The sequence below is a fragment of the Lissotriton helveticus genome, chromosome 4_1 (genome assembly GCF_964261635.1).
Source record: "Lissotriton helveticus chromosome 4_1, aLisHel1.1, whole genome shotgun sequence".
NCBI classification, from domain to species: domain Eukaryota; kingdom Metazoa; phylum Chordata; class Amphibia; order Caudata; family Salamandridae; genus Lissotriton; species Lissotriton helveticus.
This window is the reverse complement of record NC_136063.1, coordinates 575,780,451-575,807,296: the sequence shown is the minus strand read 5'-3', so window position 1 is coordinate 575,807,296 and position 26,846 is coordinate 575,780,451. Positions and strand designations below refer to the sequence as shown.

The window sequence follows — 26,846 nt, the reverse complement described above, 5'->3', positions numbered from 1 at the left end:
GCACTTTGTAGGCACATTTCCTGTAGGTGCATTGGTAGTAGAAGTCCCACCATGATTGACAGGCTCCCCTTCGAGAGAAAATGTCCAGCCAGAGCAATGCAGATCATTACATGTAGTGCAGCGTCCTTCTCCAGTGTGTCATAGATATTTTATCAACCACTCTTATGGGTGGGCTGTCTGACCACCCTAGTTAAAATTACCCTCTCAATATAGATTACATTGCTTTTATAATGGGCAGTAGTAGAAGAAGCATTAAAATAGAGTTATAACATTTCAAGAAATGCAAAGCACATTGACAATTTCAGAAGAAATGTAAATAAATAAAGTATTGTGTCTTTACCAGGGGGACTGCCGCACAAGAGAGGAAGCAATCATCTTAGGAGTAGGACTCTGTGACAATGGCTTTATGCACCACGGTAAGAGCAATCTGAGAAGCAATCAAAATAGCTTTTCAGCTCCCATTGAAAGATTGAAAGAATAATTCATAAAGTGAACTATATTTTTCCCCATGTTGTGGCTCTATATGTTATTTAATCTCGCTGTAATTGAACTTCCATCTTGGAAAAATCAAAGTTCACTGATATTCAAAGCTGTTACATTCTAAAAGGATTCTATGAAGAGGCACCCCCACACCTTATTCTGTAGATGCATTCCTTCCAGGAGTGACACTTAGGCACTGACAAGCTTGTAGGTTGGAACCAGCCGTTCAAGGGCCAACCATGAAACTACATACCCCACTTGTGATGCCAGGTACCCCAACCACTGTGCTGGTTCGGAACACATAGCCATACTCCTCCCCATCATGGTCGAGGGTGAAAGGCACTTACACACTGATGAAGGTCCACAAGCACTTTGGTACAGCTCTGGACATTTTCCAAGGAAAGGCACACATTCACTGAGCAGGGTAGCACCCTGGGTAGGTAGAACATCTATTGGAGATCCTTGCCGGCCTCACTGAGAAAGACAATGGACAATGAAGTAGAACAGGGCATCTAATTAGGTGTTGCTTGATTATGCCCTTGGTATCACAGGAAAGCTCCAAAATATTCTACCCACAGGAAGGGTGCTTCCTTGTTTAAGCTCTGTGGAGCTGTGCTTTGAGTAGCCCTCAGTTCTTGGAGATTGGCTATCACTGTTGGAAGGCACCCTTCCAACAGTGGACAGGATGGCGTATAAGGACCTGCCAACTGGTAACTCCAGCACACTTCAGCTGACTCATCGAGGGGATAGGCTGATTCCTTGCTCTGCTCGTCCTCATGATAGTAGCCAAAACCCTGAAATGTGCACGGGGATTACTGACCCCAGAGACATCTAAACTCTAGCTTTTGATTTGAGCCTCATTTGGAGAATTGCTTCGCTCTATACTCATTTGTGTCCTTCTTCTTTCTGTCCTTTTCTCAGAATTGTTCTCTGCTGCAAGGCTACTCCAAGCAGCTTTTTATACCCACTGTGTTCTGTTCACATGTCCTTCTTACATGTATGAAAGCATGCATGTATGTGCTATTTGCATAGCACAATCCTAGGCAAAAGGCAGTGAAGTGCTTTGTACTGTATCAAAAGCAAAGATATAGTTAACAAGCGTTTGACGAGGAAGCTGGATTTTGGGAGCAGTAGTAGACTCTTACTTCAGTGTTCTTTAGAGCGGCACCTCTTTAGCTCCTTCCAAAATTGTTCAAAGAACCATCATAGCCTCCTAGACAAAACTTTTTAAGGGTCCCAAATGCACACCGACAGGCCTAGACAATGTGGAGGAAGTGCATTAGTACTGTATTTAGTAAACCCTCTAGTGGCACTCTATATAGTTATTATTTTCTTACATAGAATGATGAATTAAAGAGTCATTGTGGATTATGATTTGTGATGTTTATCTGTTAATAATAATAACCTGTTTTGTTCATACAACACCCTTTCATTTTCTATGTGCTGTAAATTAAAGATGTTGTTATTCCCTGTTTAATGGTACTCCATTTACTGACTCAGACTTGCTAGAATTGGAATTCAAAAGTGTGACCTTCCCGTCACTGCGTAAGTTAGCAGTGAAGTTTTATCGCACTGAACCATCCTTATGATTATTGCTTATGACATGTTGTATGGCCACAATACAGCCTTGATATCATACTGCAGTTACTATCATCCCCATCTGTTTTCGTACATGTGTGCCTGGTTGCCCCTGACCCACACTAACCTACTCACCAGAAACCCACAGTACAGACTATGAGCAACAAATTCCTGCTTCTTGCCAGCTTAGCTGCCAAGCACTAAATGTCCACTACATTGTAGAGGAGCAGTAGTGTTAAGATCTTTGCAGGGAGTCATTATGGACTGCTGACACCTTTTTGGATGGATTATAGTATTAAGACCAGGAAGATATTGCTAGAGAAATCCCTAACTGCATCTGAAAGGTACAGCTGGGGATGGAGTAGAGGGTCTGTCAGAAGCCAAAAGCTCACGTATCTGTTCTGCTCCTTAAAATCACAGTATCATGACAGTACATCATCTATTCTGGTCAGGTCATTGTGGAACCCACAAACCTGAACAAAACATGAGTAAAACATCTAAATCTAGACATGAACCTGCAGCAAAGGCAGTAGCTGGGGCACTAGAGGGAAAGCTAGGGTTGACAGCTGCTTTTCATTGGCGACCAATAACTGACATTCATGCTGAATGCAAAGAATATGGGATAACTGCAGTCTTTAGCCAACCAGACTCCCACACTGCTGAATAAATTCATAGCTTTCTCCATGCCTCAAAGTGACTAGTCATGCAGGGAGGAATTCTATAACTGGAAACAAAGAACTACTGTTGCAAATGTTTGATAGCTGGTCCTAAACATGGGGTGCCTATTAAGTGTGCTTCAGTTTGCCTATGAAGACATTGGATATCTAGTAATCAGTACAAGCGTGAAGTGGTACAAAAATGCTTTCACTGTCCCTTTCTTCCAACTGATGGTGAGCAGAAATAGAAGATCCGAACTGGTTGCATTACCTCGATGAGCATAGATCATAGATAATAGAGGTGCAACTCGTGCAAAGCAGTGGTCCTATCATTTTGATCTAAAATGCATTTGTTCCACAGGCATGTGGCAGAAAATTAGGCAAGCTCATGCTTGTGAGCAATACCACTTTAATAGCTCTGAAATTATATTTTCTTGCAAAGAATTAAAAGCACCCGTAATGGCCCAGGTTACCTGGGAGCAGAACTTCTTACACCCCAGATAGACAGATAGACTTCCCTCCTAAAAGTAACTAGACCCTGAGAACAGTTTAATTAGATTCAGACTAGCAATAACTCATTATCTACAAAATCACACTCAGACAGAGCACATGAATTGGATTTTGCTAGACGTACTGGCCCCTTGAATTGAAGCCAGTTGCCCAAGAAGAGCCAGCATGGAGTAGCTTGTTTCCCACAATAATTTCTTGCCTGTTAGACAGTCGTTAAGGTTCTCCAATGCAGAAGCCTAGAAGCAGACCGTATGGACATTTTGGGGGACATTCTAAGACACTCATAGTCCCGCTCTTACCAATGGAATAGATGGTCCCAGGCCAATGGTCTACATACTTTTGTAGTTGGTCCTGTTTGCTTACTGCAAACAGGCCCTAATTGCAATGTGTTGGGACATCTAAGATCGCTAAAGTCTTCAGCCACACTAAACTTTGGCTTTGAAGGCTTGGGTGTGTGGGGACGTGGACTATAGAACTCACCAGTATCCACCCACAACTAACACCAAAATCCAGTTTCAAGCAGGCCATGTACCTACAGCAAATCAGGAGACAGATGTCTAGTATGACAAAAGCATGGTCTCAAGCACTAGTCAGGGAATACACAACAATTGTCCTGACAGCCTGTTTACTCCTTTGCATGTACGCCAAAATGGTATATTGTACTCAAGCAGACTTTTCAGTCATGATTTGACATTGTGCTGGCAACAGGATGGCAGGCCCCCTCCGTTCTGTAGAGTTCAACGGATTTATCCTTGCCCATTCAGGTTGCCCTATCCGTCACAGTGAGCAATTGCCTAGCTCCTGGAAGAAATTTCACACCTCATTCAGGCCAAGGAATTGTGAGAGTGGTAATGAAAATTTACCTCCAGGAACTTCAGGCAGGGAAAGGTAACTTTTTTTTAAAGTTACCTTTCCTAAATATTTAATGCAAATCTGACTCCAACCTTGAATTTGAAGTTTATTAACTAATAAAAATAGTTGTTTAATTATTTTTCTAGCTAGTCCCATTCTTGAGATACAGTATTAGAATGTTAATCTATACTCTAGTTTTCTTCATAGGACAGCTAGCCTTGCCACAATGAAATAGCATTTAGGACCTTTTCACTGTAGAGACATGGTAGAATTACGTTTCTACTTGTTCCACTTTTTAATATTGTGCACTCTACCTTGTAGGGTACTGGCCTACATAGGGTTGATGTGTTAGTATTTAAAAGGGAGACTTTTACTCGTCATAACCAATTATATTAATAGGTCACACTGTAGCACTCAGGCTACAAGGGAAGGCCTGAAGTCATGTTTTCCTTATCACACTTGTGGATGGCACAGTATGTGCTGCAGTTATTAATTTTCCACATGTCCCACTTTTAAATGCTATGCACCCTACCTTGTAGGCTACAAAGCCAGTGGCGGCTCCTCGAGGGAGTTCTGTGGGGTGGTGGGGGCAGGGCAGGGGAGGAGCATGGTGGGGGTAGTAAACTCCGGAATAGGGCTGAACGGAGTTGAGTAAAGAAATAAAGAAATAAAACAAATTACATTGCGTGCTGCATCACCGATTTGGCGTTGCAGTGTGCGCACTGTAATTCGTTTTATTTATTTCTTTCTTTACTCAACTCCATTCGGCCCTATTCCGGAGTTTACTACCCCCCACCCCGCCCCACCGCCCAGCAGCACTCCCTCGAGGAGCCACCACTGTACAAAGCCTCCATAGGGGTGACTTAGTAATATTTAAAAGGTACATTTTTAACAGTCAGAAGGAGCTATTTTAGTATGTCAAAGTGCACTTTTATGGTAGGCCTGAATCCAGGTTTCCTTTGTTACACTAGTCAAGGTACAGTAATTGCTGCAGTCCAAAGGTGTCATATAGCGCTTCATGCCAGCGGCCCTGTTTCTACACCATATACTATGACCTTAGAGGACAGATTGCCACATGTTTTAGTGGTCTAAGCACTGAACAGCAGTGCCCCAGTGTGCAGAGTCTAAAAATCATTAATAAAATTCAGCCAAAAATAGAGATGACCATGCAAAAAGGGGCATTTTCTCACAATTCTCTATATTTAATGGCATAGTAGAACTGTTCCCCTTTCATCCTTTAAAGACAGCAATTATTTTTAAGACATGAGGATGTAAAGGTGTATCTGATGCAAGGGCCACTTATGTATTTGGAATACTTATCTTCCAGCATGGAAGTCCTTGTCCCCTACTGTGTCGAGTTCTGGTCACTTACACTGTGTGTTGAGTCCTCGTCTAGATTGTCCAAAAAGTGTGACTAGCACTAGCCCTTGGAACACTCTGCATAGTTTAGAATATTTAAAATGAGTCAATGTCTACTTGAGAGAGTCGAACAATAGAAGGAAACCCACAAAGTGGCAAACCTTCTTGGCAATCTCTTGAACCTTGATTGAAGGTGAGCATTAAAAATTAAGAGAATCGCAAAGCATCATACGATTTATGATGAACAGGAAGGGGAAAATAGCCAGGCCAGTTTTCAGAAATAGAATCAAGTAGAAAGTTCCGGCGGCAAGGAGCACTTTTAGTGACAAAAAGGGAAGCAAGAGGACGAAGAACTCAACATAAAAGAAGTGAGCTAATGTCTTGGCATGAATCCTACATGTAGAACTGCCTCCGTATATATAGTTTAACTGTAACCGACATTACAGAAAATTGATCTTATTTCATCTTGGATTGGAACCTTCAGATATCATCCTATGGACAGATCACCATTTTGGAATGAGCATGTTATAAGTCTTGACCACACCCTTATTCTAGAAATAATGGGGTTCACCGCATACAAAGAAGATAAAGTTTGTCGTCTTTCTCTCAGCACTATATTCTTCTCCCCTCTGTCGCCATTCTCGCTCTGTACTCTAGACAGATGACAAAACACTCATCCGGGTCTGCATGTGTGGAGACACCAGAGCAGCCCCATTGCCGTGTCTCAGAATACACTTCCTAAAAACACAACCAATGCTCCTTCTTCCTTGGCACACACAGGGCAAGCTCTCAACTACATTCTCAGAACAGATATAATACACTGCCAGTTCTTTCAGCCTGCGCCTTTCCCTGCTGATCTACAGCTCCTGTTTGTGGCCCACTGCCAGCTGGCTGCCTAGAACCTGGGAACACTTTACAGCTTTGCCTCCTGGTCCATAGCAGGAGTATGGCTGATTCCCCGCACTTGGTGTCGGGGTCTATGACCACATGGCTGGTGAAAAAGTGAAATCTCCATTCCTGATCGGCATGGACGCAGTCAATAGGGCCCCAGAGATCAGTCTGCATGCCAGAGAGTGTCAACCAGAACACCAGGTCTGGCTCTGCCACTTTCTGGGAGGAAGCGACTCGATCAGACACCAGTGTATATCCCCAGGTGGGTATGGCATCCACTAGGGGCACTGGTCTGGGAGAGACCCAGATCCAAGGAGGCACTGCAGCATGTGAGGGACTTAAAGCTGAATCCACTATTATATAGCATTTCAGTTCTGTTATTGTCCAGTTCTCCAAAATTACTATAGATGTTAGTGGCATGTCCCTCACAGATGATTGGCAACTTTGAGGCCCTTCAGATATTCTGGAATAGGAGAGGATTGTAATGGTAGGGGTACCCTTGTTGCCATGCTTCGTGATGAAGCCACTCAGATTATAAAGATTTACTCTTTGGCTTGCAAACAAGAAGTCCAAATGGATTTAGCAAAATAAGTTATAAAGGCATCACTCAGCGAAAATCACCTCCTTTGTGAAACCAGGCATGATTGGCAAAATGATTACCAGTGTTCTCCACATAGAGTGACAACATCGAGTGATATGGATGATTTGAGTGTCTGCCAGGTCTTGCATGCAATGATAGAACGATGCAACCAGCTGTGGGAATTGTTCACTTTATAACATCTCCTCCACAGAAACATTATTAATCTGTCTGACTCCCTATGACATTCTGATATTGTTCCTTTACTTGTCTAACAGTGCTGGAAAAGAGTGAATTTAAAGATGAACCTCTTCTGTTCCGGTTTTTTGCGGATGAGGAGATGGAAGGCTCAAACATGAAACACCGGCTGCTCAAGCATGACTTGAAAGTAGTGGAAAACGTCATTGCAAGGTCATTATTGGTAAGTTTACTACAGTTCACAAATTAACGTAGAAGCTGCATTCATGAAAGGATGCAACCAAATTATCAAGACTATATGGCACATTGAATGACAGTCACATGGCATTAATGCTTTAATTTGTTATCACTCTTCACATTTTAGCAATTGTTTCTGATGTACACTATTACTGTAGTATCCATGGAAGGATTGTTGTTACAAGTGCCATGTCATTCACGTACACATGTGGTAGTGCATGTGTGTAACAGAACATCAAATTGTCAGAACCTCTAAAAATGTAAGCAGGGCATTAGCTAGATATCCCCCAAAAAAAAAGTCTAGGCAATTTATAAGTTGAGTTTGGACAGTATGGATTATACTGGTGCTTGTCTATTTAAAAATGCAATTTACAAAATCTTTGGGTGCAAAGATGTAATTTTGCCCAAGTGGCTCAATAAAAATTTTGTTTCAAAATTATATTGAGACCAGTGAAGTCTATGTAATTCAGAAATAGTATCCTCCATCAGCCCTGCAGCTTCTCGCCTCTCTCTGTGCTAGATGCCGAAAGCAAGAGAGCTGCACACAACTCCCTATCATACAAATGAGCTGCCGTCATATCCCAATTCACTCATCCCCTCCTTCGAGGAGACCTTAGGTAATCCGCATAACATTTAATCATTTCATTCTCCTGTCTTCCTGGCTCCCTCCTCAGAGCCTTTTTGTCTTTTGTGGATAGATGCAGATCTTTGTAAAAAAAAGCTGCCATCACAGCACAGGACACATCTTGTGTTATGCTGCCTGAATCTCGGAGTCTAAAATGGAATATGAGACACCCACCCGTCACATTACTAACACAATTCATGCTGCAATACTGGTGTCGGCTAGTTTGAACAGTTCACCTAATGTATAATTCTATAGAAGTTCTCCTCTTTCCTCTGTACAGTGCATAAACAGCATGGATGTATGTGAGAGTCCTGTCAGGTGGAGCATTTCTGGGATTTGATTCTAAGCATGTGTCTTTAGCTACTTGCAGGGTGTTGGGAACATGAGCTTTCTTACTTCTCTCTTGCTGTTTGTTCAAGAGTACTATAATGATTCTTACTATTTACAATATTCATTATTGCAATGCCCTTCACTCATGTTGTACTCTTTAAGTTTTTCCTCCTACCCCATTTTTGAACGCTGTCTTTTAGGGAGGGAGGATGACTTTTGTTGTGTCTCTTTGTATACCTCTCTAGCAGAAACCTCACTTTATGATGGAAGTCTTTCATGGATACTAAACCACTTGAGAAGCCATTCTACTTATAGGGTTGTTTAAATTACAGCTAAATCTTTGTTCCATTGAGGTGTACATTAACCAATAGTTAATACTGCACAGTCAAAGTACAATTAAGTGTCCAAAAGTGAAGAAGTATTGTTGTGCAAGTTACCTCACTCTAATATACTTAGGGGCAGATTTATGAAGGCCTTGCGCCACCGGTGCGTCATTTTTAACATGGGAAAAAGTGACGCACCGGCGGCGCAAGGCCTTCATAAATCTGCCCCTCTGTCTTCTAGATGCCAACATGACTCAATTCACTTATGTTTTATAAACATACTGTGATCTGGTTGTTGTATCAGCCCTTCACAAAGGTCTGTTTCTTCCCTGTCTTGTAGATTGTTTCAAAAGCTTGATGCCTTTCTGTTGCTAGTGGTACAGCTATGTTATAATAAGAAGTGTTTAGGCTGTTTTAGATATTTGTCTGTTAGATGTTCATATGCCTCCTGAAGCTTCTTCTCCTCCATGTTGAAAACCTGAAAATCCTTCATAGCATTATACTGCACTAGGGAGTCGAGTTTGATAAGAGTCGCCACAAAACGAGGACTGCTTAGCCAAATAGGACTTGCCGTGACACGTCACAAGACATTTTGAATGAGTCATCTATTTGTCCTTCATTATTTTTGAGAAAGTATAGCAAGTAATATTATAGCATTGCTTAGAATGAGAAACCGTTTTGGGCATGCTTTTGGTGGCTCATTACTAGAGGGTGTTCTGTTGTGCATGGTCTGGAATTGCCACTCACAACACTTTCCACTATCTGGGGCTTAGGATATACCACTCCAATGAGGACTTGCCAGAAGGCAATCTCGTGGCAGTACTAAGAGTCTGGATGGTCAACGTGCAGTTCTGAAAAACGTTATCGATATTGGTAAGGGGCCAAATAGCTCTGTTGAAGAGATAACCCCCCCTTGGCTCTTATTATTACTTTATGAACCTCCCAGTCTGGCTTGGCCTTTGTTGCTCTGGAAATTGGACAATGTATTAAAAATGCCAATAAAAGGAGGAGGTTTAGTGGCTCCCGACTATAGGTGATACTATTTAGTAGCCTGGGTTCAATGGCTGTCAAGGTGGGTAGACAAGTGTAATTTATCAGCAACAACTGGGCTTAGAAACCCTGGGTTAGAGAGAATGCTTCATCGACTAATATAAAAAAATATTCTTAATTTTATGCTGTTACTCAGACTGGTTAGAGTTGCAAAGAGATGCCGGCAAAGGTGGGTTTATAAAACCAGAAATACACCACTCTATGCTCCAACCAATCCCCTATATGGGTTGATGCAGTAAAGTTTCCTCTTGATATAAGAGCAAGCGTAAAGTTGGGAAGAGGCAGGAATACAGAATGATGGTGATTGCTCCAAAGAAGGGAGGTTGATGACCCTGGAGGAAATATTGGGGGACTGAATCCCACCTGGGCAATTCTTAGTCTATGGAAGAGTAGTGGGCATTATGAAGGAACTCTGAGCCTGGGCAGAGAGGAGCATCCCACACATAAACTATGCAGCTGACTTGGGTGTCAGGAATTGATTGGTGTCATGGTTTTACAACTAATTCAGTATAATGCTTAAATTTGCACTGCAAGCGCTATGACAAAAGTGGGTAATCCAAAGAAGGGGAGTGATTCAATTTACGGAGTTCAGAGGTTAGAATCAATATTAATATCAACAAAAGCAAAGTACCTCTGACACCATCAATGAAATTTTACTTGTGCTTCAGTAGTCTTTTTAATTAACCCTGGGCTACATTTATTTGTAAGTTCATTCTTCCTTCTTTAGTTATCAAAAACAAGGTTCCCATCACGTTACACATTGAAACATACACCTCTATTTTTGTTTTTTGTACCTCAGCGACTTTTATCAAAACCTTTAACCAAAACAAGTGACATATATGCTATTTACATAACATACAGGTGTGTGACTTGTGACCACAAAACATTACTACATACAAAAACATCAGCAATCCTAATTGTAATGATTCTTACAAGAATATTCTTTCCAAAGTCCAAAAGTCCTACTATTTTACATACATTATTGGGTCTTTATCTTAATTTGCCCTCAATGTACTGTATTGTACAGGTCCTGGAGAGGTCAGAGAATTGTTTACAAACTCTGGTCAAGAGCATCACAAATTCAGCTCTAGTGCACCTATTATGGGGCAAACTATTTTTAATCGGTTACTCTAAGCCTCTCGTTGGTTGGAGCTTCTGTGGGTGGGACCAAAATAAGTTTTTCATGCGAAGGTCTTCATCAGGGCAGGGCTTTGGTGGACTACAGCACGCGCACACGGAGACACTTAGAGTAACCGATTAAAAATAGTTTGCCAGGACCTGCACAATACAGTAACATGATGGGAACCTCGTTTTTGATAACTATAGAAAGAAGAATGAATTTACAAATACATGTAGCCCAGTGTTAATTAAAAAGACTACTGAGGCACAAGCAACATTTCATTGATAGTGTCAGAGGTACTTTGTTTTTGTTGATGACAAAAGTGTGAATGACAAGTTAGCAGGAGACTAACAGATAAGGAATGGGAAAGGGTGATGGACCATACACTAGGAGGATCCTGAAACGCATGGTTACAATATACACAATTTAATTACCCACATGGTACCTCGCTGACACCCAGATGCCTTAATCAGATATTAGCAATAGACCCACAACAATGCCCTAGATGTGATCTTTTTCACATGGTGTGGAGTTTTGGGAATGACATCTTACTGGAAGACAGGTGTGACCTACTTAACGACTGCATTGGTTGGGGAGGTTAAGAACAGCTGAGAGTGATAGCTATTGGGGCTACCATCTTGAGCAGGAGGGGAGTGAGAAATGCATTGGCCTAGCCTTCATTTTAGCTAAGATACATTGGCATGCATTAGAATGCATATGATCCCCCACCAGTAGATAGTTGGGTCAGAGATGTGATTAAATGGACAACAACTGAGAGCACTGCGTTAAAAAGAGAGTAGCATGGGACTGTAGGAAATACCCCACTTGGGACTAACTATTCATGGCTTTTGAGCAGTCAGAATAATAAGGGAACCATACTACTAGCCGAAGGGCAATTCAGAACGATAACATACAGCAACGGAACCTGGGAAATGTTTTGTATACGTTTTCTTTTTCTTGGTTCAATGTTAAAAATGTTCAATACAAAATTAAAATCTGTAAGACCCAGGTAAGCAATGCCCTTAAGAGAGTAGAATGGAAAATAAATAAGCAATGAATAACTTAATATTGAAGTAAAACTGTGGAAGACATTAACTCAAAGGAAAGACACAAGGCATTGTACAAGCATGTATGTTTGTTCAACATCTGTAGGAATGTCATGAACAGTAATGATCATATTGTATTAAATCAAACAATTAAAAAAAGTACACTCACATGATGATTGAGGAAGTGAGTGTTCCCAGGACAATTGCTTAATGTGACTAAGAAGCAATAGCTTGTCATTGCTATAGCCAGTGTTGCAGCTGTCTTGACATGGTCCTGCAAGTACAGTATCTTCTACCTTGTGAATACTATGTTCAACCTACTAAACTCAGCTCTGCCATAGCAGTGGTGCTATAATCTAGATACACCCTGTTTCTCTTACTAGGAAGGGGATAGGTTTGTTTTACAGCACAGCCTGTTACTCTACTAGCTCTGCTCCATGATCATACACTTTACAGTCACTACAGTAACCTGGAGTCACTCTTGCATCCTAAATCCAACGTTAGCATAGGGAGAGACCGGTGATGTTTTACAACCAATTCACATAGCTTAATTATTGTCGTTCTTTGGACTAGAGCGCAGTGTGTCTCATAACCCTGTGCAGCAAATTTACAAGTGAACCACTGTGAAAGGCCAGGATCCCTCAGCTCCTGAGTTCATTCATTTCTTTATCATCCTGAAGTGAAACTCACTGTCTCCAACTCTACAACCACCTCAAGGGTGTTTTCTTTCATTTCTGAAATCCAGAAGACAAACCATTCTTTATAGCCCCTCCAACCCCAGTCAAATTGGCTAGTGCCCATATATTTTAGCGAGAATGCTGCGCTTTATCCTGCTTGATATTAGGCTTTAGGAATTTATCTTATTCAATGACGTCATATTAGATGCCAGGGTGAAGGGTATGCTCCGTGGTGGACAGCAACCCCAGCCCCTCCCCTGACATTATCTCAGGTACTCGTGATTGGTGAGTCGGTGCCAGTGAGTTTGTCAGAGCCTGTATTGTTAAGTAACATAACTATAATACTGCTGCTTTGTGACTGGTTGTCCAGCTGTGAATTGTTGTAAGTGTTGATAGATAAAATACGCCCGCTACATTATTCCGAGCTATTATATTGATACTATACACTAGAGATTATAGGACTGCCAGCAACACTATTACATTTTCAGTTATTTAGTGGTAGAGCTTTTGAATTACTAACATATGTCGGTGTTTTCTTTGCAGATTAAAGCTAATGACGGCAGCTATGGATTTGGTTTGGAGGACAGAAACAAAGTGCCTATTGTGAAGTTCCTGGAGAGAGGGTCAAATGCTGAGGTACAGTTTTCCAGATGACAGTCTAAAGTGTATTTTAAATTGTTTGGTTCTAAAGTGATAACACATGTTTCCCTAAGTGCAAAATTACACACACAATAAGAGTAGCAGTTATGTGACATACTTTGTCTCAGAATGAGTGATAAGCTTTTATTGCGCACATATTAAAACAGATTTGGACCCTCTGCTGTGGTTTGATGATACTCACTAGCAAAAGAAGATTTAAAGATCAATATATTTTGTATATTTTCTGTTCAAAGTGGATGGTTTCACTCTAGAAAGTTAGCAGTAAGAGGTCAAAATGCTCACATTTATAGATGCTCTGATACAAAAAAGGAGTTTAGAAAGGTGTACCACATCACTAAAAACAGTGTCTGGTCATCCACTAGAGCTTGGCAAGAGGTTTGTGGGTGGAAGAACAGCAGTTGTAGTCCCACCCAAGTAGGGGTACAAAAAGGAGCCTTGCAACGACGGGCCTTTCCCCCTTAACATTATTGTGAGCTGAAAGATCCAGGGGGCATATTACCAACGATTAACGATATTTATCGCTAACGAGGCTTAGCAACAAATTTTTTAACGCTAAGCATCGCCGGAAATTATCGCAGAGATAACTTGCTATTAGCAAGGTTTATCTCAGAAGTGATAAAAATCCTCGCGCTAAATGCCAAATGAGAGATTATCGCTGGAAAACCAATGATAATCTCTCGAAGTTTGGCGTTAGCTTGATGATAGGGGCTCACAAACTTAGCCATGATATTCACCTTCCATAGGATATCATGGCTAAGTCAGGAAAATACCAGGTGTAAAAAAAGCAGCGCTAACCGCGGTTAGCGCTGCTTTTTTATCACTAACAGGGTTAGCGAAATCCTTGATAATAGGAGAAATGTCGCTTAACAACATTTCTCCTATTATTTTTCTCTGGAACGCCCCCTTTGCATCTCATTAGAGATACAAGGGGAAGCTTAGAGAAAAAGGGTGCTAGCATGCGAATTTGCGTGTTAGCACCCTGTTGCTGATAGGGAGATAATTTTATCTCCGCTTTCTTGGCTTTTAAAGCCAAAAAAGCGGAGATAAATCCCCTGATAATATGCCCCCAGGTTCTTTGGTTCAGTGTATTTCAAAGAAGAGATTGGGGAGACTATGAGCTAATAAAGGTCCAGTGCCCGTGCTCCGATAATTACACATGTTTCCAAAAGAGGGATCACTCTTCTTGGTAGATATAAGGGAAGTCCAGGTACTGGATAGTTTAAAAGACAGTCAAGAGGACTGCTTTTTGTTGCCTTCACACATCTATTGAGGATGTCATGCTTCATCATAGGGCAAGTTCTCCACGTTGGGCTGGCGCTGCCATGCCCTTCGGGTCCCCGGAAGGGTCACTTTAGCGGAGATCTTTTTGCTTTACCACCGTTTGAGGAGTGTTAGAGAGTCCTAAAGTGGTGGTAAGTGGTGTGTGGGAAAGAGTGAGATTAAAACTGGCTAGGGGATATCTATTCTGTGTTTAATGTGTGGATTCCCTGTCAGTTTAAAAGACCTGGTAGGTCAGTGATATTGTTGGAGCTGTTATGTCCCATAGTAGCCAAGTTTGATTTCCTTTGTGAGGTAGAAATGGGTCAACATGTTTCGTTCCCCTGTTGGTCTAAGCAGACCTCTTGTGCTTCATCAGGACGAAAAAACAAAGGGAGGGTAAATAGCCTACCGCTCTTGTGATTCCGCAATGAGTGGCCCCTCTCTAACTGGGTGGTACTGACTTGTGATTAATATCATTGGTTGTCCGACCTAGAAGAGAACATGGGAAAAGAAGAAAAAAAGGAGGAAAAAACTGAAATCATGGCAGGGTTAAAAAATGTTTCCTGCATAAGTTCTCCTTATTACCAGAAGGTCCCTTAGTGTGGAGCACTGTGTGCACCTGGTGCTGATAAAGTCAGCAGATGTATAAACATACATACATACACGGCTCCTTATTGGCTAGTAGGTTCCCTTAGCATGGACCTCTCTTCTGGAAGGGGAGCCAGTGGAGGTCTCTCAGGAGGGTTAGCTTAGGAAGGTCCAGCATGAGTCTGGCTGTGGTGTTCAGTGTGGTCTGGAATCTTCTGAGGAGCTGGGTGGAGATACCGGCATTTAGGGCGTTGCCATATTGAAGGCGGCTGATGATGAGGGCCTGAGTGACAGCCTTTCTGGTGTTGGTTGGGATCCCTCTGAAGATCCTATGGTGCAAGTGTGTTGAAGTAGGAGGAGGCAACAGCATTGACCTGTCATTTCATAGTCAATCGGCTGTCGAGGATGATCCCGAGTTTGCATGCATGGTTGGTCAGTGTGGGTCCGAGTTCTGCAGAACACCAGGTATGGTCTCATGCCGAGGTTTTCTTCCTGAAGATAAGTGCTTCAGGATTGTCAGAGTTGAGTTGGAGGCAGTTGTCTCTCATCCATTTGGCTACTTTGGTCATGGCATTGCAAAAGTTGGTTTTGCCATTGGAGGGGTCCTCAGTGAGCGAGAGAATCAGTTAAGTGTCGTCTGTGTAAGAGATTATGTTGAGTCTGTGGGATCTGATGACGTCTGCGAGATGGGTTATGTAGATGTTGAACAGGGTGGGGCTGACGGATGATCCTTGTATACGCCAAATATGATGTCTTTGGGGGGCGGAATTGAAGGGAGGCAGTTGGATGCGCTGTGTGCATCCTGTAAGGAAGGAGATGATCCACTTGAGGGCGTCTTGCTGAATGCCTATGTTGTAGAGGCTGTTGATAAGGATGTTGTGGGAGAGGTCGAGGAGGATCAGGGCCAAAGTTTCTCCATGGTTAAGGAGTGTTCTGAGGTCGTCAGTGGCAGCAATTAGAGCGAGATGTGTCAGTACAGTAATTGGCATGGAATCATGATTGTTAAGCGTCCAGTAGGTGTTTTGTTCCAGGAATTCAGTGAGCTGCTGGTTTATGGCTTTCTCAAGTACTTTGGCTTGGTAGGGGAGCAGGGAGATCGGATAATAATTTTTGAGATCGCTGGCAAGGAGTCTTTCTTTAGGAGGGGTCTGACATCTGCGTGTTTCCATCTGTCTGGGTAAGTTGCTGTGAAGATGGAGGTAGTGAGGATGCTGGTCAATCGTGTTCTGATTTGGTTCCTTGTGAGGTTATAGAGGTGGTGGGGCAGGGGTCGGTGGGTGACCCAAAGTGGATGGAAGACATGATGGCTGAGGTGGTCAGGGCAGTGAGCGGGTACCAGGTGATAATGGTTTGGCTGATGTCGTTGGGGTTGAGGGTTCCAGATTGGAGGGCGAAATTGTTGTAGATGTTGGTTATATTGCTGTGGAAACAGTCTGAGAAGGAGTCACAGAGTTCTTGGGAGGGGTGGATGGTGTTCTCAATGGCTGTCAGGTTGGATAATTCTTTGACTATTTTGAAGAGTCCTTTGTGTGGTTGGCCGCGGACCTGATGCATGTGGTGAGTCGGGTGGTGATAGTTGCTTTCTTGGTTTTCTTGATGTGCCGGTGATCTTTGCTGGGGCTGTTTTGTGAGCTGCTCTGTCAGCGGGATTCTTAGTGGCGCACCATGGTTTCTCCAATTACTGGCACTTGCCCTTGGTGGTCCTGAGTTTTGGGGTGCACTAGCTGGTGTGTTTGGAGGTCTTGTTGGATTTTGTAGGTGATCCAGGTGGGACGTTCTGGAAGGTCAGGTCTAGGTCTCTTGAGGCCTCAGGCTGAGAGGTGGTGAGGACCTGTGACCACTGAGTTTCAGTGACCTTGCTCCAGCTATGGTGGGGGATGAGCTGACACCTGGCAATGGAATTTCCAGGTGTCGATGATGTGGTCAGTCCAGGTGATGTCTGTGATGTCTGTGGTGTCGCTGGAGGTGAAAATGGGGTTGAGTGTGTGTCCAGCTCTGTTCGTAGGTTCGGTGGCCATCTGGGTGAGGCAGATGTTGTTCAGGTTCTCTAGGAGGGCGATGGAGATGCCGTCGTTGGGGTCATCGATGAGGAAGCTGAGGACGCCGAGTAGGACGTAGTGGTGAGAGTCGATTACTAGGGGTGCAATGAGGTTGGGGATGGCGGCACAGGTTGTTGCTCGGGTCACAGGGGTCTGTAGGCGAGGGTGCCTCTTAGCGTGGGCTTCACATAAGTTTGTAGCAGGAAGTTGAGGTGTTCCATGAGGGGTGTAGGGTTGTCGTTGGTGATGGTGCATCTCATGGTTTCCTTGAAGATGATGGCGAAGTCTCCACATTGTTTGTTGGTGCGGTCTCGGTGTATCATTTTGTAGCCTTTGTGAGTGGCAGTGGTGATGTCGGAGTTTGAGGAGGGGTTATGCCACATCCTCGTGATGACAGTAATGTCCGTGGAGAGGGTGGTGATAGTGTCCCAGATTTCCGTGGCAAGTTTGCAGAGAGAACGGGAGATGAGCAGGATAGGGTGGAGCGGTTTGGAGGTGTTCTTTTTCATGTGGGCAGGAGTGGTGTGGAATCTTTCATAGGTTGTGTCGATGGACAAGTGGCAGTGTCAGCAGGTGAAGGGTCCGTCAGGGGATTGTGGGGTGTACGAGACACAGCTGTTGTTTCGGCATCCGGGGTCCTGGCCCAGGAGTTAATTGGCGGTGTACAGTCAGATGGTGGGAGGGCTGGGGGTTCTGGCGCTGGGCGTTGTTAAACTGGCAGTGTGTTGACGGCACACCCGCTGCATAGTGGTCGTGGTGGGTGGTCCTAGTGGTTGTGGGCAAGTATCTGGGATAGGCAGCATGGGGACAGAGACTGCAGGCAGCGCTGGGACAATGCAGGGACAGCAGGTAGCACAGAGACAGCAGGCATTGCAGGGACTGCAGGCAGCACAGATACAGCAGGCAGCGCAGGGACAGCGCAGAGAGTGAGAGGCTGGGCAGTAGGATAGTTCACTGTGGTATCCCTGGTAATGACAGAGTGGAGAGACCTATCCATTGTCGGCCATAGCTGAACTGGGACCGCAGAATACCTAAGGTGACAAATAGGGGCATGATTGGAGGGGGATTCTGTCAAAGGAAGAGGAAGGCTGATTCTTAGGACCCAACATCGGACTGCTACCACCGACAGCAGTGGGGTTCTGAGGCTTCAGCAGCTATGGCCTCTCGCCATTAGCAGTGGTTTGACAGAAACAGTGTGGCGGCTACACTTGGTGTGATGAATAGCCTGTGAGTTAAAGGGGTCAGCTGTTGGTGATCCATAAGTCTTTGTGAGTCTCTTGCCCTGGCACTTTACTGAAACCCAATATAGAGGGCAAAAGGAAGACTTTTTTAACCTGAGGAAGGGGTCGCAGAGCAAAGACAAGAATGGGTTATCTGTAGAGCCCGAAGGAGAAGTAGAGTTCACACCAGGTAAGAGGCTACTCTTGAGATCCATTAACAGCGTGAGATCAGAGATGGCAAAAATAATTATTGACATTGTATGAGCAGAGAGAATGGCGGAAGAAATGTTGGAAGGGACGACTATCAGAGTGCAGAGTGTTAGCGAAGATCAGAGTATACTTACAGGGAAGCTGAGGGCTTGTAGGACCAAGTACAGAAATCTGCTGACCGGGTGGGTGGCCTAGAAGCTTTTAATACCAATCTGATTGACAGTATCACTCTACTGAATTGTAGGATGAACCATTTAGGTAGTATCCACAGAGGAAATCTGATAAGTGTTAAGGGTTCCAGCAGCAGCGCAGGTTGACAAGCTGAAGGGTGAGCTGTGTACAGTGCTGAGGAGTGTGCTCGACCTGAAAACGGATGCAACATAGGCACGATGGGTAGTGTGCATACAGTATTCGAGAAACATGGAGGAGACTATGGCAAGGGGGCACCTTAATGCTTACCCTATTATATGCAGAATGGAGAGACATATTACTGGGAGCAGCAATCGAGAAGGACAGGGTAATGATGGGGGATACCAGGCTCTTTCTATGTCCTAATATTAGTCTGGACACACTGGCTGGAATGACAGCTCCACTGGAGGTGCAGAGCAACCTAATGGTAAAGGACATTAGAGCATCCATTGGTTTTTCTGTGAGTTTACGGGTGAACTTTACTATAAAGAAATGTGTGTTTCGCAAGTCGAATTGGCCATGGAGTACCTTAAGGACTTGCTCCAGACAAGATGAGGTGATACATACAGAACACTTTGCTAATTAACCAGGGCTGCTGTTGGAACCTGGGGATGAACCAGGGGCCATATTATAGAAAGTACCCCGGGGGCTCAAAGGGCATGTGCACCCCCGGTTCACTTTAGTATTACAGATTGCTCCGGTGGACGTGTAGCGCTAGCACTATCTCAATGTGGTGTTGCCTCATTAGCATGGGGTGTGGCCCCATGCCAATTACGAAATCTCTTTACCTCTGCACCCATGCTGTATCATGGACGTGGGTATGAAGGCAAAGAAGCTGTCAGGATGTCACACTGACAGTGGTTGACAAAAAGGTGGTGCACTATCAGTGCACCCCCTGATGGCAGCTCGTTGGACTGGCACAAGGGGGCCTATGGACCCCTCAGACATCCCCTTGCAGGTGGGTGGAGTTAGTCATTGTACCCGACTGCAAGGGGAATTGCTCTCCCCTATTAAAAGTGCAAGTGGGTTGCCGCCTGCACAGTGAAACATGGAACAGCTTTTAAGCAGCCACTCCGTATTCCACTTGAATGTGCTGCCCAGAGGGCAGTGCGAGTGCGTGGCTGCCCTCAGGGCAGCTCATTCAGCACAATAGGTTGCACTTTCCCTGTCTATATTTATTTCTTTATTTATTTATGCATTTTTATATAGCGCGGACTTTACCCGAAGGCGTCAGAGCGCTTCACAATAGGAACAGAAATGAAACATAATGAGAAACATTACACAAGAACAGATTACAAAAGCAAACGTTACGTTACATAAGGTAATAGTGACAATTGTGAGCAAACAAAATACATGAGGTAGTAAAAATTGTGAGCAACCAAAAATACATGAGGTAGTAAAAAGTGCACAAGAGGAAAAAGTGACAAGTGTGCAGTTACAAGAGAAAACAAAGTATAATTTGAGGTATAATACTGCAATAAGAGCTAGACACTCAGGCACAAGAACAAGCGTTACGTAGGCAAAGGTGGCACTTGTGCAGGTGTCTGCGCATGTCCCGCCTATTTGAAGGCCTTAGACATTTTCCTCTGCTGGAGGGGAGGCTTGACAGAGTGGAGAGTTATTACTTCTCTGGAAATAGTTATACTTTGTTTCTTTCCTTGATGTGTCTTTTCGGTCTGCGTTTACCCCTCGAAGGCCCCTGGGTCGGCACTGTCTTGGAAGTAGGGATAGTGGGACGTGACTAGTTATTGCTTAATATCTTATTTTCAATGGCTGTGTGACTGTTAATAGTGGTTTACAGTTATAAGTTGTGCAGTGACAATAAAGGATTTTGAGCCTAAGGCACCCACAGTACTGCCTACGTTTAATTCTCCTTAAACACAAATACCTGATGGACATTGCTGCTTCCCACCCCCAGCACGTACACCGAAATTCTAATGGCACACAATGAGGTGTTGTGTTTCCTATTGTGTTATACTGTGGGTTAATATACCGATCAATCCTTGTAGCTGACACGCCTGACAGAAGTGTTAGGGAACTAACAGCCTGATTCATGAACCGAAATTGCGCTCGCAATAGCTGCGAAAAAGCTAATGCGAGCGCAATAGTCAAAATCGGTTTTCATGAAGGAAATAGCGAATTCGCAAACACAGAATAACGAATACGCAAATTTATTCGCAGAATCCCGGCAGTAGCCCATTTGCGAATCGGAAATAGCGAGGAACCACGGATACAGCGAAGAATATTGCGAAAACGCAATATAATCGCAATCGCTATTCAAGAAAATTCGCTAATTGCGAAAAACCCATAAATCGCAATTTGCGAGGCGCATTTTAAGGACAACCCAAAGCAGGTGGTAACCATCAAAGCCTATGAATTTTTTTTGAAAAACCGTTACCCAATCAGGAACAGGTGCTGGCCTGACCAAACACACTTAAGGAGATGCAGCAGCAGCATTAGGAGTCTCACAATGCCAGGACTCTACATGGTGGTCAGGCGGCGAAGGCTACAGAGAGCAGCACGGAGGAGACGTAGGATCCAGGAGAGGATATTCCGCCAGCGGGTCACCCTGCTGGGCCAAACCAGAGAGCAAATATACGCAAAGTACCGCCTGAATGGGGCAATGATCATCAAGCTAATTCAGGACCTTGACCCCCTGATGCAGCACCCAACAAGGCGGACCAATGCCGTGCCCACACATGTCCAGGTATTGTGCAGCCTGCACCTTCTGGCCTCCGGGTGCTTCCAGGGGATAGTTGCTGTTGCAAGGGGGATATCCCAGCCCACCATGTCCCGCTGCCTGAGGAGTTTCCTAAATGCAATGCTGACCCAGCTACACCACCATATCAAATTTCCCACCAGCCAACAGGAGTTGGATGAAACCAAGCATCAATTCTACAATGTTGCGCATTTCCCACATGTGATAGGATGCATTGACTGTACCCACATCGCCATCTGCCCACCAGCTGAAACGGAGTACATGTACCGCAACCGCAAGTCCTACCACTCCCTCAACATCCAGATGGTGTGCAATGCTAAGACATACATCACGGACATAGTGGCACAGTACCCGGGGAGCACACATGACTCCTTCATATTCCGGCACAGCGGCCTCCACACACGACTGGCCAGGGGAGACTTTGGTGAAGGACACCTACTTGGTAAGTACACTTGGCCCACAATGTTACACTGTGATGAAATAGCTGCGCTGCACAGGCACTCACCCTCTGCTCCTCTCATGCTGGTGACAGCGGCTACGCCCTCCGTGAATACCTCCTCACCCCATACCTCAACCCTGCTACACCACAGCAACGGCGTTACAATGTAGCATACATACGCACAAGGAATTGCATTGAGAGGACATTTGGGCTAATAAAGAGCAGATTCCGCATACTGCACAAGACTGGTGGGGCCATGTACTACAGTCCTGATGTGTGCTGCCGCATTGTGGCTGTGTGTGCAATACTACACAACATTGCTACCAAGCGCCGGATACCTGTAGAGATCTCTGGCAGTGAGTCGGAAGGGGACGACCGCCACCTGCACATGTGCGTCAAGCACGCGGGAAGAATCCAGCTGAAGGACACAGACGCCGCAACCACATCACAATGAACAGTTTCTAGTACACCCACTCCCCTCACCCCACAATTCACAAATGCATGCCAATGGAAATAATGACAGGAGGCCGATGTACAATGCTAGAATAAATATTATTGTTGAAGGCACAATAATAATGACTTTTTGCAATTCTTAACATGTGAGCAGTATCCGCCATACTCCTCTAAATCATACACAGGACATGCAGCATGTCCCTGCCAATGGACAGTAAAGTCAAGTGCGCCTCCGGCGCGCGGCACCCAATCGTCTTTCAGGCTCATCCTCTGGGACGGCACGTGAACCCGCAGTGGGCCTGCTGCTGCGGCGTAGCACACCAACTTGTGAGGCAGACAGGCTGCTGACACTGGAGGCCCCCTCACTAGTGTCGTCCCCACCACCATTGGCTGGGCCAGTTGGATGAAGTGCCAGTACGGCACTGGTGACCTGCTCCAAGACTCGCGCCACATCCTCGCAGCATTGCACCAGCTGCAGCTGCATAGCTAGGCACCGACTTGAGAGCTGTGAGGTGGCATTTCCAATGACATAGTTAGAGCGCGTGTAGGCAGATAGCCGCGTAAGTAGCTGGCGGTGGTGGCGGCGGGCGGTGTTGCGCTGCGAGATGATGGCCGCAGTGTTCGCCTCCATAGCAGTTGTCATCCGCTCTATCCTGTCCGACACATTTCCTACATTGCGGCCAATGTTGTGGAGCTGGAGTTGCATTGCCCCTTGGCGTCGTGCCTGCAGTTGATGGATGCTCAGCATCCGGCGCTCTATGCTCTGCCCTGGCACGCGCACAGCCATCCCCCTCCTGCCGCTGCGTGCTGTGTTCTGCTGGCGAACCCTGCCATGCCTGCTGTGCTGCCTGGCCACAGTGGGTGTGCGCACTGTCTCCGCACTAGCAGCACCAGATGTTGAGGGTCCCGCTGGTGGTGGTGTTGCGGTTGACAATGGTGCAGCGCCTGATGGTGCTGGCGCAGATGGTGCTGGTCTGGCAGCAGGGATTGGTGCAGCGCCTGATGGTGCTGGCGCAGATGGTGCTGGTCTGGCAGCAGGGATTGGTGCAGCGCCTGATGGTGCAGGATGTGTGGCTCTTGGCACCTCCTCTGCATCCTCTGGTGCCTCGTCTATGTGCAGCCTGTCGCTGCTGTTGTTGTCAGCGCCACCTGTGAGGGGAAGTGGACCTAGATTAATTGCATGTATCTGTCACACGTGCAGTTGCTACATTCATGCTGGCTGACATTCCCTGACAGGCTGTGGCATTGCGTACTTTGGGACATGTCTGGCTGCATTGGGGTTTTTGTACATTGTGGGCAGACTACATGTCCCACAATGCTTTTGGGCATTACCTAATGTGCATGGATTGCATGACTTGGTTTGATTATGGGAGGCTGTAGGGTCATGGCCATTGTCAGGGGACAGGGTCGCAGTCGCATGCCACTTACCTTGGCTGTCTTGGGTGGGTCGGGATGAGTCCAGAGTGATGACCCCTATACACGCCTCTGCCTCAAGTGTGTCCTCCACACGGTCCTCCAAGGGGGTGTTGGAAGGGACTGTAGGATCTCCACCTCCAGTAGCCAGGGTCTCGCCCTGCCTCTCTGCCACCCTCTCCTTGGCACGACCTCGGAGGTCGTACCACCTCTTTTTTAGCTCCTCGAGCGACCTGTGTGTCGTGCCCACAGCGTTGACTTTTGCGCCAATCCCCAGCCACAGTCGGCGTTTCTCTGCTGCAGGCACCCTCCTGGAGTCCTTTCCAAATAGTTTTGTATAGTTTTCTACCACTCCCTCTATCAGGTGCTCCAACTCCTGCTCACTAAATTTGAGCTTCCGCTTGCGCCCGGTGTCACTGTGCCCTGGTGCTGCATCCTCTGCCATTGCTGCAGTCACAAAAGAGAGGATTTCAAAGTTAGGAGGTGTTCTGGAAGGAGCTCTGTGAGATGCAGCCTCGAGATCTGCCTCACTGTTCTGTTTGGGGGTGGGAACTGCCAGCTTCCTGGTTGTGATGTCATCACTGTGCTCGAAAAGTGACTTCCCGTTTTAGCGATCTCGCTATTAGCGAGATCGCATTTAGCGAACTCGCTAATAGCGATGTCGCAATTCCTACACGGATTTTGACGGAAATAGCGATTTTCTAGCGATTTTTGAAATTCGCTAACGCTTTTTGCGGCCGCGTGCAAATCGCTTTATTTTCTTGCAGATTTTGATGAATGCCGGTCTGCGAATTCTAAATTGCGATTCGCTGTCAATCGCTATTTAGAATTCGCAGAATTCGCTTTTCATGAATCAGGCGGTTAGTGTAGGATTCATGTCTGAGATGAGGGCCGAGCAGGGTGTCAGGCGCCTTCTTTCACACATTTTAGAGTTTACTCACAAACAAGGAGTTCCGCTGTGTTGGCAGGGCGTAGCAGGAACCCATATAACATGGCGGATAAGCAGAGTGATTCATAGCTCTTACTACACCGACCTTCAACTCATCAGTGACAGGTGGCGCAGCATTCGTAGCAGGAGCCGAGTGAGCTGATGGAAACAGTGGTAATGGTAATCTGTAGTGACAATGTTTTTACTGCTTCCTTGAAATTAGCTTACTAGCCTTTGACGCCACTGGGGATACTATTGCAAAGTGTATGCACTCATCTAATACAAAACATGGTTTCGGATCCTTTAGCTTTTATTTAAAGAACTTGAAGAGTTTTCTAAGTACATAATAACTACCAGCTTTATAAATGTATCAGTCAATAAACCAGTCTTTACAAAAATGTTCTTTCACGCTAAAAGTACAGTACAAAAGCAGAAACCACTTTTGAGAGTAAGTTTTCTTTCGGGACTGACTTAAGGCCAAGATTTTCCACATTGCTGTAATTGTGGTGGCTGCACAGGTCATGCAATGTGTAAGTGTGCAGAATATGGTGAATTATATATGGTATGGTTGTGCGACCTTACTGTGTAATTTACTCGCTAAACTATCTTAGGTCCAGTCAGGCACGTTTATAAAACCTTTAGCTCAACTCAGTAGCTGTGGCTTTGAGAAGCAAGGGTTAAACAAAAGAACTAGTGTAAAGTATTTAGAAGCACCAAACAATTGAATAAGAAAGTCATATAAAGCAAAAGAAATCCGACACCAATTTATAAAAATAGATTGTATTTTTATGAATATTTTAGACACCAAGATAAACAAAATCCACTGGTGGGTTCCGGAGATGCAGATCTTTAAGTAAAACGTAAATTTCAGCTTTTTAGTCCAAAGCACAGACACGCATTGGTAACTATAAAGTTTGGAATTTTTTTAAAGGTTTGAAAGAGTTGTGCTCAGCTACACCGGCCTGAGTGGCGCGATCAGTTCCAGCAGGGAGAAAGTCAGGGGCCATTAAGGAGTATTTAGACAGTCACCTGGCCACCAAATCAGTCTCAAGTCCAGTTCCACACTTTACATCAAGTACCGCAGTAGACTTCAATGGAGTGGTGTGGTCCTGATGCTGTGGATGCAGGATGCTGAAGATGCTAAAAGATGCTCTACTCTCAGTACGGTCAACAGGGGTGTACTTTCGGTTAATACGAGTAAGTTAGGCGACTTTGGCCACAGGGGCCAGTGTGCTTGGAAGTCCTTTTTGAGTCAGTAAAAGGTCAGTTGCAGCTGAGTGACCAGTCTCCATACACAGCGTGTCCAGTGGTATCCTTTGGTGAAGGCTTGCATCCATCTCTAGCAACTGATCTGGACTTGTAACACACTCCAAGGTCCAGCAGACTCTGGAGCAACTTTTGGCCACCAAGGATTGGCCTCTTGGGTAGCCCAGCGGTGGTCAGTGGAGATTCGAAGAATGTGGCGACTGAGTTGCTGGGATAGGCTACTTCAGCTTTGATGGCCCTGGGTGGACACACTAACTTACATGCCCTGGCTACCCTTGGTACCATATGCTAGAGACTTAGGAGTAAGTCAGCTTATACCAATTTGGGCTAGCCAATTTTACATATATTTTGTATGGGGTTTGTACACTGCCTTTGAGGTCTGGTTAGCAGGCCCAGTGCACTCTCAGAGCCACAAAACCAGCACCATGAGTCCAATACTGTAAGGGTGATCATATAGAAATAGGCATTTCCTTACAGTAAGGCGTTCAAGTGAACAGAAGCTGCTACAGAAGACCAGTGATACAGAAATTAAGGTAGGAAACTCAGTCAGTTAAGAAAGTATGAAGCATAACCTTGTAAGACGGGAGGGTCCTATTTAGGAGAATATTATGCAGTGCAGTGCAGCAAGTCACTGGGAAAGGGACAGGGAGGAAAGGACAGGAATGTGCTGTATTTAAGGCAATACTACACATTCCTGCCTATTCCCCTGCTCTGGCACCCTTTTGGCTGCATAGCGCCAATGCAGGCACCCTTGCACCATGGTTCAAGGGTGCCTACGTAATATGCAGGGTTGTTTTTATGCAGGGTTGTGTTTGTGCAGCACACATAGAAAAAGGAACTAACAAGGAGAAATTAAGATATTTCTCCTCGTTACGCCTCACCTGAAAAAGCATATCTTTTTGGCACTTTCCCCAGTCAACCAGTTCTGGAAAATCTGTGAATGCAACAACTTT

The 26,846-nt window shown here is 45.0% G+C and overlaps 1 protein-coding gene across 1 annotated transcript in view; it reads left to right on the top strand.

Moving 5' to 3' along the window:
* PREX2 (phosphatidylinositol-3,4,5-trisphosphate dependent Rac exchange factor 2) overlaps positions 1-26,846 on the top strand; it is a 1,276,790-nt gene that overhangs the window by 588,373 nt on the left and 661,571 nt on the right. Inside the window, exons 16-18 of the mRNA XM_078687188.1 lie at positions 344-416; positions 7,182-7,324; positions 13,053-13,145. Of these exons, the coding sequence (XP_078543314.1) occupies positions 344-416; positions 7,182-7,324; positions 13,053-13,145 (309 nt within the window). The remainder of the gene's footprint in view (positions 1-343; positions 417-7,181; positions 7,325-13,052; positions 13,146-26,846) is intronic.